Here is a 14,097-nt window from a genome sequence, read left to right as displayed (position 1 = left end):
AAACACCAAATAATTCTGCTTTTGTTATCCATTAGGGATCATATAAATATTAGAAGCGAACTATGTTCATTAAGTACATTTAAAGGACTTAACTACTGAAGGTGGGAAAATGTTTCTATTACACTACTTTAACTATACATTTTATTTTGACCTTTCAAAATAGAAAAATTTTCACATTTTATTGTCCTAATTTAATCCCAATGATAAACATAATATCCTAAACATAAACTAATTAGGTGAGTCCTAAGATAACTTATAGATAGAATTATATTCTAACTATAGAATATGCTAAATAAGTTTAGAATAAATTATAGAAACTTTAGAATACAAGCTTCCCTTGTGGCTCAGCTGGTAAAGAATCTGCCTGCAATGCAGGAGATCTGGGTTTGATCCCTGGGTTGGGAAGATCCCCTGGAGAAGGGAAAGGCTAGCCACTCCTGTATTCTGGCCTGGAAAATTCCATGGACTGTATAGCCCATGGGATCGCAAAGAGTTGGACACAACTGAGAGACTTTCACTAGAATACAATATGTAGAATATAATTGTGGAATGTAGATTATTAAATAACTTAAAGAAAATATAATTTTAAGGTTTCAGCTATTTAAATTAAGAGACTAGTTTAATTGTTACAAAATAAAAGTTCTCAAAAAGCTTATTTTAAGTAAGAAAATTTATAAAGTGGTGCTTCTAAAATATTTAATATTATTTTGAAATCAGTTTATGTTAATCATTTTGATTATGTAATCAGGAGATGTTTAGTAAAATCAATAGAGAGAATTTCTAATAAGTAAAATAGTACTTGACATATGGTTAAATAATCATAGTACTAAATGAGTAAACTGCAAATTTTTATTATATTGAGAGTTCAGAAGTGTGCTTCTAAATTTTGCTCAAATATCAAATGGAAAAAAAAGGAAAAGATCCTGCTTTTGATGTTCACTTTAGATACATTTAAATAAGTTTCTCTTATTCAACCTTAAATATGCCTTATAAATCTTGTCTGTAGCAAGGCCACAGTTTCCTTTTGCCTGTTGCCATTTTAATGTTGTTTTCCCAACAAAGATACATAAAATAAAGAAGTGAAGAGAAAGAGTCCACCCATAACTTAGCATGTGCTGCAATAAAATGCCAGTTCCCACCAAATTAACAATTCTCTGTCTATTCACAGGTTTCCAAAAGATATGTTCTAAAAGTCTAATGGTGGGGTTCTTGGGTCATTTTTAGCCACAAAAATTATAATAGTCTATACCAAATTCACATGAAATTGCCTGAATTTTAATTCACATAACTGGTGTGGGTTTTTTCCTCAAAAAGTAGTTTTCATATTTTCAGTGTTTTTGTTAATTTTATAAGATCATTGTTATTTTTAGGAACACCAAGCTAATATAGTCTGAAATATAATTCTACAACACATAACCTTGTGAATGGCAACTAAGTATTTAAATGACATTTTAATAAAAAACCTGGGAAATATTCCAACCTTCTTTCTTCTCGATTGCTTTCCTCAAGTTTCTGTAGCCTTCAAAATCACGAGGCACAGTATTGGAAGGCCAAGCCAATGAAGGACAAACCAGACAGTAAAAAGCGAAAGTGATAAGAAGGTAAAAATGATACATGAGCTTGAAGACTTTAAAATAAATTTTAAAAGATATCATCAAAGGACAATACACAGTAAAAAGGCAATACATTTTGTATAAATAAAAAGTAAGTAGAAAAACAAGCAGCATTATATCTAAGAAGAGTATATAGACTATCAGTTGAAATTACTCAGCAGTAAAATGTACATTCTCAATTTATGAAGCTGATAAATAGTATGAGCATTTGGATGCCATTGCTTTTCTTAATCTGAAATGGATCATTTTTCTCAGCTTCCAAAAAAAAAAAAAGCTCACTTTCAATGATACTGTCTTCCTTTTAAACCTTTACAAAAGACTTTTTTATGGCATCATTTAAAGAGCTTCAAAAAGTAATGCCTTTATACCATAATATGAATACCATTAATACTATATACTAGGATACTAATTTTTAAACTTGTTTTATATTTTAATATACTACACATGAACATCACTAAAAATTCTATTTCAGAATTATATATGAAATGGTATTATGGTCAAATGAATATGTTTGTTACGATATCAGTGGAAAATTATAATTTTATTAACTCAAATTAATATCACTGTACTAATTACTAGACTATCAAAAGGTTATATCTAAGGCAAAGGCAGCAGTAAAATGGGAAATGCAGTACTTTTCATTAGTAAGATTATTTTTTAACCAGTAAACTATGAGAAAAACTATAAATATGTATTTAGAAGTTTGAAGTTTAAAGAATATTCAGTACACAGAATTGGGAATCTTTACTCAATGGAATGTACTGGATACTCATTGTCTCTCATGTTGGCAAAAAGAGAGATAGATGTGCTAGGCTCTGATTAAGCATATAGCAATCTTTACACAGTAGACTTCTGCCTGCAATTCCAAATATACTTTTAAGAATCATCAATATTTTTAAATAAAGAGATGGAGTCTTAGTAATGCATCATTTCATCAAGGCACTTCTCATTTTAATTTTATAATGTGATTTTAATTCACAGGTCTGTGATTGTTTTCACAATCAACTTATAAACTGCTATTGCAAGAAGAGACTAGCAATCTGAGAAAAAAAATTTTGCATAGTGATATTCATCAGGGATCAAAATGTCCAGTATAATGGCTAAAAAAGGGAAAGAAAAGCCATTGCTTAAGAAATCTCTAGAATTTCTAGAGTTTCAACCTGACACCACTAAATACAAACATAATGCAGTCTGATGAATGAGTGAATTTTTTATTGATATAATGCAAATCATTTAAAGCTAGATATCCAAAATATGGGGATTACTGTGTGAAAGGCAAATTTTATTTATCCATATACACACACAAAAAAATCTAATTTAGGCTTATACTGACTATAATGAGCTATAATGGCTCAAAGAATATGGTTCCCTGACAAACAGCCCTAATTTTCTATTTTCAACAGGAAGAAATTTTCTTTACCTTACATAAGAGAGCTATATTAAAACATATGGATGATGTGAGCTAATAAACAGGTAAACTTTAGATGCCTTTCCAATTGCTTCCTTAAAAAAAACTGCAATCAATAGTTCCAAAAGACATTAGAGGGACAGAGATATAAACTAATAATCTGATAATTCTCCATAATTTAAAGGAGTACGGTCTTTATTTCATTTAGTTCCATTATTATGTTTCTTCCAAAGTTAAATGGGGTGGGGGACCTGTGACAAATCTTGCTAACCATTCTAACATTTGTATAATAACTAAACAATAAAAATAGGCAATGTTGCCTATTCAATTATTCTTCCTTACTTGCTTACTATCTACACTTGGATTATTTTACAGTTCAACAGAAAATAAGCACAGAAAGGCAGAAGAGCCAACCTTTAAACCACACATATTAACAATTGGTTGTAGCTTAGATAAAAACTTTGATGCAGAAGAGGGTGAAAGGTTCACATAAAACATGATTTAAGGCATACTCCTTGAAAACAAACATAGCTTCTGACTTAAAAATGGTATAGTTACCATTCTTCCAACCAACACTTACAGTTGTCAGAGGCCCGTAGTAACTACAACCAAATGCTAACAACACAAAACAAAGTAAATTAAAAGACATGGAGCTTCTAAAAAATTTGCAGATTCAGTGGGAGAAATGAAAGCAGCTATGAGAACTGGGACAGCTGAGCAAAACTGAACCCAAAGGCCAAACTCCAGATAGGTTTTGGAAAGTCTCAGCCAAAAAGGGGTGTAAAAAAAATCTTCCCTACACCATTTAATTTTTTTTCCCTCATGAGATTGCTGCCCACATTTTCAATAGTTGGATTAATGCTTTCTCTTTCAAAATTACAAATCTCCCTAGAGGAATCTTATTAGCTATAAGTCATTTCCACTGGCATGAGTTCCTTTAGTCAGACGGCTTTGTTTCCAACTTTGAATTTAAGGAGATGAGAGAAGTAGATGATTTTGAAATTGGGAGTGCTTTGGGCTAGGGAAGAATTACATGAGAACTGACCTCCTAAGGGAAGAATGAATCAAGGCACCATTGGGACACAGGAGGTCAGTAAGTAGGAATAAGAGAGACTGGCTAAGGCAGAAATTCATTTTTTCCCTCTGCTTTCCTTTTCCTATTCCCTTTTGAATTGTTCACATTATACTATAAAATGAATAAATATCGTTTTATGTGTGTGAGTTAGGAAATCTGGACATTATACATTTGCAACAATTTCTAGAGAAAAATTAGTTCCAAGTTGCAAACAATTTTAAATGGAACTCACTGTATATGCAAAGTTGAGGTAGCACCAAATCTTGCAATGCTCTATTTGATAAATAAATAAATATGCAACATGTAAGACAACTCAACCAGAATCAATATCTAAACAGGACTTACTGCCTCCAAAGAGTTCCTACAGAGACTAATCACTAACTTCAATAAAGTTGCTATCATTCTAAACATTTCTGGACCTCTTTGTCTATTATTTTTGTTTCAACAGTAACAAAAGACCCATTAGCTAAAATGAGAGCTTACTAACATTTTTAAAATAAGAATTTATATTACATATACATACAGCTAAAAGTTATTGGTGATAAATGAAGTGTTTTATCAAACTGACTAAAATAATAATATTTATCAATCAAAAAGCTTACAGCTTTGCATTGTTACAAAAATAACCTGTGTCAGAGGTATTAATTTATGGTATCTATGATCATTATAAAAATGTCAAAAGAGCCTAGGTTTCTAATGGGATCCCTATTATTTATTATTCATACCCAACAGGTGATCATGGTAACATCTCTAAATTTACCTCAACAGGAAAGAGCAGAATCAACTCATGACCTTGAGAAATATATTCTTGCTTACTGTTCATGAACCCAAACTACCCACACCTTTAAACACAAGTCATACCATTTCACATTTTGATCAACTACACAACTGAATTTTACAAATAAATAAGTTATATGCAAAGGTCTCATTTTCATTTCCACAGTATGTTGAGTCACACCAGTTTTGATAATTCTGTGAACACTATTACAGTTTTAAGTGCCCTACAAAAAAAACTAATCATTATATATTTCTAATGCTGCCATAATCAACCACTCATGAGCAATACCTATTAAGACATTAGTATCTCAAGGATGCAATTGCAATTACAATGCTCCTAAGACCATAGATGTGCAGTTCCTGGTTTTAATTATTCTAATAATCCCTTAACTCAAGGACACAAAGCAGAATTAATTCTGAGAGTTTGAACCTTTAACAACTTTAGTCAACAGACTATTCAAGGAAGATATGCCTGGTTGCCAAAATAAATGTCTAAATAAACAGAGCAAAGCAGCACTAGATTAAATGTGAATAATAATTCTACAAAGTGCACCTCTGTAACAAGCTATTTAACAAATAAGATATCCTATTCCCCTTTGGAATATCTAGCCAAAAATGCTTAAAATTAATTTGACCAGCATGTTTAAAATATATTCTATGTAAGTTATTTGACTGCACCATAGAATCAATATGTAAACATGTACACAATTTACGAGGTCTTAACCACTTGCACATTACAAGTGGTTATATTTTAATTTTCCTCCCCTTCTTTGCATCCAGTTGATTTCAGAGGGAGATACTACCAGGATGCAAGGAAAAGGAAGCTTAGAACAGTGGTGAAAAGCTGAGTAACTCCTTGTTGGAAGAGTCAGAAAGTCTGAAATAACATAAATAATTTTGACATAGTCAAATTAGAAGTCCTGCTGAAAATACTTAAGAGACCAAATGACATTAAATGACAGCCTGATGAATTAATTTAGCCTTTAGTTGAACTAATCTAGACAGGAAGCAGAATATATCAATGAGACTATTTAACTGCATTAGAAAATGGAAAAAAATGAAAATACTAAGTAATGATAGAACAAGCTTTGCAGAAAAGATGAATGGAATGCAAAGGCAGCTAGTTGAAGAAATAATAAAATAATTTCTAATAGTAATTTTACCTTATCATAGTCTAAATAAAATTCACTACCGTATTATTGTAATTAATTTAATTTTTTACATATAAGGAAGAGATAAATCTTTAAAAATATATAATTATAATCTATGTTAAATGACATTTCATTTTTAAAAATGAGGTTATATATACTCATTGCAACTGCAAATTAAAATATCCTTAAAAGTGAGAAGAATAGAGATTCATATAAAAGTGATTTTATAACACTACCTTTTTTTCTTCTTCTTTTCTTTTCTTTTCAGCTTCTCTAAATCTTTCTTAGCTAGGTCTATAATCTCAATGGTCTCTTTATCTGAGGATACTATAGTAGGGGAGAAAGCTGATGATCCGCTGAAATATGGTGATCTTGATGTGGCTCTTGTCAAGTTTTTTCGAAGATTCTCATTCACTGCTTCACTTTCTAATAATTTTGCCCTAGTGAATAAAAATATATTTCAGTTGTAAACATTTTATTACTGTGGTACATAATACATAACATAAAATTTACCTCCCTGTCTCTTAAGTGTACAGTTCTATAGCACAAAGTACATCCATACAGTTGTACAACGACTGCTACCATCTACCTTCAGACTTTTCCATCTTCTCCAACTGAAACTCTGTACCCATTTTATAAAATACACTATAACTTCTCATTCCCCTCTCCTCCCAGTCCCCAGCAACTACTATTCTACCTTTTATCTTTGCAAACTGGACAACTCTAGGAGTAAATGGAGAACACATTAAATGAGTTGTTTTGCAAGCTAAAACATTTCCCAAAACATATTTCAACAATGCTACAAGGTACAGCTTTTTTAACAAAAGTGTTCCTAAACATTAGTGTTTGAGATATTTTTTAAAATTTCCTGATTAAATAATTATAAATTTGAAGTAATATTCTGTGCTCAAAAGTGCCAGTGATAATTAGATTACTTGCATTCTGGCCAATAGACACTTGTTATTCTGGCTTTGTAAACCCATTATTTAAACTTAAAATGTACAAGCAGCATGGTTCCCTTCCTTCCATCCTTATTGATCATGCTATAATAACATTTCCAAATAGTCAAACATACTCCTAACTGGCTGAAAGATATCTGGTTCCTGAATATGGTAAGGAAAAAGACAAAAATCACCAAGGAAACCTGAGTCTGATAATTGAAAACATTCTTTTGTTTGCTCAAGTGGTCCTCACAATGACAGGAGAATAATGCATGTGCTGTTAGTAAAATGCAAAAACAATGAATGATGAGATCATAAAACAGCCTTGATTCTTGAGATTACAAGAGATTCAGAGACTACTCTAGGCCAGTTCCTTAAGTCCATTTAATTTAAACCATCATGAACACGATTATCTACCTCAATATAATACATTTCCCATGTCAATTTGGCGCAAGGGTGACTGCGCGCATGCTAAGTCACTTCGGTGGTGTCCAACACTGTGCAACCTTATGGACTATAGCCCATCAGGCTCCTCTGTCCAGGGGATTCTTCAGGCAAGAATATTGGAGTGGGTGCCATGCCCTTCTCCAGGGGATCTTTCCAATCCAGGGATAGAACCCACATCTCTTACATTTCTGGCATTGCCAGGCAGGTTCTTTACCACCTAGCCCCACCTGGGAAGGCCAAGAGTGATTGAGGCAGAGCTATAAGGAGAAAATGCAACCTACTAGTACTACCTATTACTACTAGCATGCACTCATCTCTGTCTCAAAACTATATTACTATGTACTTTAGCATAAGTTCAAATGTTTCAGAGGAAGATGCTAGATTATTTGCAGCTACTGAGCTCTAGAAGACAGTCAGCTCTGTGTTTTTTCACTGTCTACCAAAATTATTCCTGACACTGCTGAAATCAGCTAGAGACAGAATATACACAAATCAGGGAATATATTTTATGTGTTCTATACATTCTTTAATGAAATTGTTTTACTTTATATTAAGCGTCACACAACAGCTACAATGTTTTTAAATTGTTAAATAGTTTAAAATTTAAATGTTCACAATTGTTTAAAGTTTAAATGTTTAAAAGTGTTAAATGTACACACTTCTAAGTTAAATGATTTCAAAATCAATGTAAAGAAAATTCTGAATATAATGCTGTTATTTTTAATAAGAAGTCAACCTAAATATAAAAACTCAGCTTAATGATAAAAACTCAAAGTCAAAATTTACACTTTTTCATATTTTCAATATCTAGCTAGAGCCTGAGTACATAATAATGAATGCTAAGAATGACTGAAAATACAAATTAGGTATCAATAATGATCTGTTTTTAATTGGCTCATTTATATAATAATCAGATAATCTGTGTTTATTAGTACCAGATTTTAACAGTTGCATTTGGTAAGGGCATATTATTAATGCTTCAGTCCTGGTGCTAATAAAGGCTGAAACCCTTAGGGCTCACTTCCAACTCCACTAACCCCACACCACACTCCTGCTTTCTGTGAGGGCTATAGAGATAACATCTCTCTCTTTGCAATTTCTTCTCTTTCCACTCACCCACCCACACATTTGTTGCTGTCTGCATTTAATTAAATTGGAGACCAATCAGTGAGGCATAAGGAGAAGTACACAGGAAAACTGACAGTTCCATCTCAGCTTTATCACTCACTGAACCCTAAAAGATGATGCTGTTAAAGCTTTCACTTTTTCTTCCATAGAAGAGATGAAAATATATATTTCTCTAGCACAGTTATGAGGATGATACACAATGAATTCAAAATTTATCAAGGAATATTTTAAAAAATAGTAACTATTCTCATTAAAAAGTTGAAAAAATATAATTATCTAATTGTAGGTGTTTAGTTAAATCAATTACAATCATGAGATAGTACTCATGGAGCCCTGCAAGACTCATGTTATAAAAAATATTTAATAGCGTTTTAAAATGCTCCTAATATCTTATTATATTTCAAATAATAGATAGCAAAAAATATATACAATGTGATAAAAATTTTACAAAAGTATGCATTGAAAAAATAAATATTTTTTTGTGATATACAAAAATGAAACATCAGTTCTTAGAATGATGACTCTGGATATACTTTCCTACATTTTCAGAAATTTGTACAAAAACTTTAAACCTCAGAAAACTAGGATTAATTAGTGACTGTTATCATTTCACAACAAATAATGTGATGTATAAGTTTATTAAAAGATAACTATTATTTTTATAATAGTTTAATAGTTTATAAATAGTTTATAAATAGTTTAATAATTTATAAAATTATTATTTTATAATTAAAATGATAAGACAAAATATAAACATTCCCATGTGAGGCAATACATTGACATGATTTGCATTAAGAAGCTGTGAATGAATGCCTTCCTAAGAGAAATTATTGATTAAAATATGGATTAGAGTAGAATTTAGTAGATAAAAACACAATGTGAGAACTTATAACTAAATAGTAATAACACATTAGACCTTTTCAATTTAAGATTATATACATCCTGTCCTTTTATTGGAGCCCCATAATAATTCTTTCCTCTTCATGAATCACAGTTTTGTCATGGCTTGTGTAACTCAATGAAGCAATGAGCCATGCTGTGCAGGGCCACCCAAGAGGCATGGTTCATAGTTCATGGTCAATGTGGTCAATGGATAAGGAATGACAAGTGGTGGTTTAGTCACTAAGTCGTGTCTCTTTTGGACCCCATTGACTGTAGCTCACCAGGCCACCCTGTCCATCAGATTTTCCACTCAAGAATATTGGAGTGGATTGCCATTTCCCTCTCCAAGGAGTCTTCTCCACCTAGGGATCAAACCTGGGTCTCCCACACTGCAGGGAGATTCTCTACCAACTGAGCCACCAGAAAATGGCAGACCACTCTAGTATTCTTGCCACAGGAACCCCACAAACAGTGGATAAGGCAAAAAGATACCACACTGGAGGATGAGCCTCCCAGGTCAGAAGGTGTCCAGTGAACTACTAGGGAAGGGCAAAGGGCAATTACTAATAGCTCCAGAAAGAATGAAGAGGCAGGGCCAAAGTAGAAATGATGCACAGTTGTGAATATGTCTGGTGGTGAAAGTAAAGTCCAATGCTATAAAGAACAATATTGCATAGGAACCAGGAATGTTAGGTCTATCAATCAAGGTAAATTGGATGTGGTCAAGCAGGAGATGGGAAGAGTGAACATCAATATCTTAGGAATCAGTGAACTAATATGGATGGGAATGGATGAATTTAATTTAGATGACCATTATCTTTATACTGCGGGCAAGAATTCTTCAGAAGAAATAGATTTCCCCTCATAGTCAACATAAGCATCTGAAATGCAGTACTTGGGTGCAGTTTCAAAAATGACAGAATGATCTCAGTTCATTTCCAGCACAAATCATTTAAAATCACAATAATCCAAGTCTATGATCCAACCACTGATGCTGAAGAAGCAGCAGTTGAATGGTTCTATGAAAACCTATAAGACCTTCTATAACTAAAACAAAAAAGAGATGTCCTTTTCATCAAACAGGATTGGAATGCAAATGTAAGCAGTCAAGAGATGACTAATGAAGTAACAGGCAAGTCTGGCCTTGGAGTACAAAATGAAGCAGGGCAAAGGCTAACAGAGTTTTGTTAAGATAACATGCTAGTCATAGCAAACATCCTCTTCCAACAACACAAGAGACAACTCTACACATGCTATGCTATGCTATGCTAAGTCACTTCAGTCGTGTCCGACTCTGTGTGACCCCATAGACGGTAGCCTACCAGGCTTCCCCATCCCTGGGATTCTCCAGGCAAGAACACTGGAGTGGGTTGCCATTTCCTTCTCCAATGCAGGAAATCGAAAAGTGAAAGTGAAGTCGCTCAGTCGTGTCCGACTCTTAGCGACCCCATGGACTGCAACCTACCAGGCTCCTCCGTCCATGGGATTTTCCAGGCAAGAGTACTGGAGTGGGTTGCCATTGCCTTCTCCAACACTCCATAATATTGAGGGAAAAAGAAAGACTACTTTCTCAATCAAATTCTTTAGTGACATGCTCAATGAAGTGATGTAGTAGAGGGAAAAGGAACAGAAATGATTTAGTCAGTTTTCTAGGAAATAGTGACACTAGTCAAGCCATTCATCAAATAGTGAGATCAAGCTTAGGTCCAGGCTTAGAATAGCAGGATGGAAGAGAGGAAATGTAGCCCAAGAACCAGAGTATGGATCAGCCTAACAACTGATCAATGCCAAGAAAATAAAAAAAGATAAAAGGAAGCAAATAGGAGCAGAAAAAGAATCTTTAGAAACTAAAAGAGATTAGTTTTGTCAGAAGGAATGGTAAAGATGGACTCTAAAGAGTCAGGAAGGACTGGGGACTGGTCAGAGAACAAGTTTTTAGCAGTGGGCAGGAAAGATCATTGCCAATACAAGATGGAAATTACAAGCCCAGGTTGGGTTGCTGACCAGAACTATAACCTAAGGCCCCAACGTTCTCCATCAAAAAGGTAAAGTTTGGAAATATACAAACAGAATAAATTCAAACTCAACATTCAGAAAACTAAGATTATGGCATCTAGTCCCATCACTTCATGGCAAATGGATGGGGAAAATATGGAAACAGTGACAGACTTTATTTTCTTGGGTTCCAAAATCACTGCGGACAGTGACTGCAGCCATGAAATTAAAAGATGCTTGCTCCTTGGAAGAAAAGCTGTGACAAACCGAGGCAGTGTTATTAAAATTTAGCAGAGACATGACTTTGCTGACAAAAGTCCATGTAATCAATGTTACAGTTTTTCTAGTAGTCATGTATCAATGTGAGGGTCTAACCATAAAGAAAGCTGGGCACCAAGGAACTGATGCTTTCCAATTGTGGTGCTGGAGAAGACTCTTGAGAGTCCCTTGGACAGCAAGGAGATCAAACCAGTCAATCCGAAAGGAAACCAATGCTGAATATTCATTGGAAGGATTGATGCTGAAGCTCCAATGCTTTGGCTAACTGATGCAAAGAGTCAACAAACTGCAAATGCCCCTGATGCTGGGAAGATTGAAGGCAAGAAGAGAAGGTGGCGACAGAGGAAGAGATGGTTGGATGGCATCATCACCTCAATGGATATGAGTCTGAGCAAACTCCAAGAGATAGTGAAGACATGGGAAAGCCTGGCATGCTGCAGTCCACAGGGTCGCAAAGAGTCAGACATAACTGAGTGAACAACAACAACAATTTGAGTATCTTTATTGCTACATCAGATGTTTTCTCATCAGTTTTTACTTTTTGAAGCATTGAAGGGATTTCTGCCTTATGGAGGCAGAAATAGTAGAAAAACTACTCATCTCTGTTTAAGTATCTCTAAAATAGCCACAGGAAGAGAAAGGGAAAGAGAAGACAAACACAAGATAGAGAATTGTTAGGGTAGTTGTGAAAGATGATCTTTCACTTGATTATTTTCTGCATATGCATAGCAGAAGTGAGTTCTGAGTTATTTAGATGCTCCTGATGGAGCTGACTGTAGTTTTACTTCAAGAGAAAGCAGCTCAGCCAACAAGGCAAATCATGGAACCTGAAAATATTACAGAAATAATTAGTGTTCTTGATCATCTTTCTGACCTTTATTCTCACAATCTGTGCTCAGTGATCCCCTCCACATTCCCACAACAGGTGTGGGTGTTCCCTTTACCAGTTCTGGTCAGCCCATTTACTGCATGTGACTATTTATGTAAGTTTACCCACCTAGGCTGTGAATTCCTTGTTTATGTCATACTTGTTCAATCCATGGCATGATGCTTGGCCTACAGTGAGTATTTGCTGTACATGTGTGAAATGTGAGTGACGAATGAACTTTATATGTACCAGGGGCAGGCAATTTATAGGAATACAATAACTCACTCATAAAAGACAGCTGGGGAAGTATAAGGAACAGGAGTAATGGGAGATTTTAAAAATTAGGGATGACTTATTGATAATGAGCATTCCCAAATGGAGGGTGAGGAGCACAAGGAGCCAACTCCATTGACATCAATTACGCCTATCCTTATATAAGGTTTGGTATGTTTCCAATTAAGGGTACAACAACTAGAGCAGTAGAACACAGGAAGATAATGTGAGAAGAAAGTAGTTTGTGACATTATGTTCCCATATGTTTCATTATAGGCAAGTACCTATTCCCCTAAAGTTAACCTGACCAAAGAGCTGAACTATCACTGTGAATAGTTACAACCCTATGGACTGTAGCCAGCCAGCCTCCTCTGTCCGTGGGATTCCCCAGGCAAGAATACTAGAGTGGGTTGCCATGCCCTCCTCCAAAGGATCTTCCCGATCCAGGGATCAAACCCACATTTCATGTCTCCTGCAGTGGCAGGTGGGTTATTACTAGCACCACCTGGGAAGCCCTACATAAAATAAGCCCAACAAATAAATAGTAGCAATAATACTTTACTGCAAAACCCAAATATGTGCATTATATATTGCAGAATATAAACTATACCTGAGATCTTCAATTTCTTTAATATAATTATGAATCATATTACTAATCTCCTCATTCCCTTCACCTGCAAGAAAAAATAAGGGGGAAAGAATAAACTTGGAGATTGACATTGACATATATACATACACTGCTATATTTAAAAACAGATAATAAGAACCTACTGTATAGCACAAGGAATTTTACTCAGTTCTCTGTAATGACCTATACAGGAAAAAAATCTGAAAATAAGTGAATATATGTATATGTGTAACATTCACTTTTCTGTACAGCAGAAACACAACATTGTAAACCAACTATATGCTCCAATAAAAGTTAATTAAAAAAAAAAGAATTTCCTTTAAAATTCAACAAGAGTTGAGAGTAAGAGAAGAGAAAGAGTAAGAGAAAAACAAGGTTATGGAAACAAACAATAATGCTCTGAAACATAATTTAAACAGCAAATTTCCTGCCCTTAATTCCATGAGCAGAAAGATAATATGATGAAGCAAAGACACATTTCATTTCTATAAGAATGTATTATTTACAAATTAAACATTAACTTTAAATTACAGAAACTGACATTTTAACTTCAACTATTTCATGAAATTAAAAAACATGAAGAATATTTTCTGCCCTCCAAAAGTAATCCCTCACTCATTCCACAGCCCACA

The 14,097-nt window shown here is 34.0% G+C and overlaps 1 protein-coding gene across 1 annotated transcript in view; it reads right to left on the bottom strand.

Annotated features, from left to right (window-relative positions):
* The window catches only part of KIF21A (kinesin family member 21A), a 186,146-nt gene that overhangs the window by 49,308 nt on the left and 122,741 nt on the right, over positions 1-14,097 (bottom strand). Inside the window, 2 exon segments of the mRNA NM_001206918.1 lie at positions 6,261-6,464; positions 13,448-13,511. Of these exon segments, the coding sequence (NP_001193847.1) occupies positions 6,261-6,464; positions 13,448-13,511 (268 nt within the window).

This window comes from Bos taurus, chromosome 5 (assembly GCF_002263795.3).
Source record: "Bos taurus isolate L1 Dominette 01449 registration number 42190680 breed Hereford chromosome 5, ARS-UCD2.0, whole genome shotgun sequence".
Classification (NCBI taxonomy): Eukaryota; Metazoa; Chordata; class Mammalia; order Artiodactyla; family Bovidae; genus Bos; species Bos taurus.
This window is presented reverse-complemented; position numbering and strand designations above follow the sequence as displayed.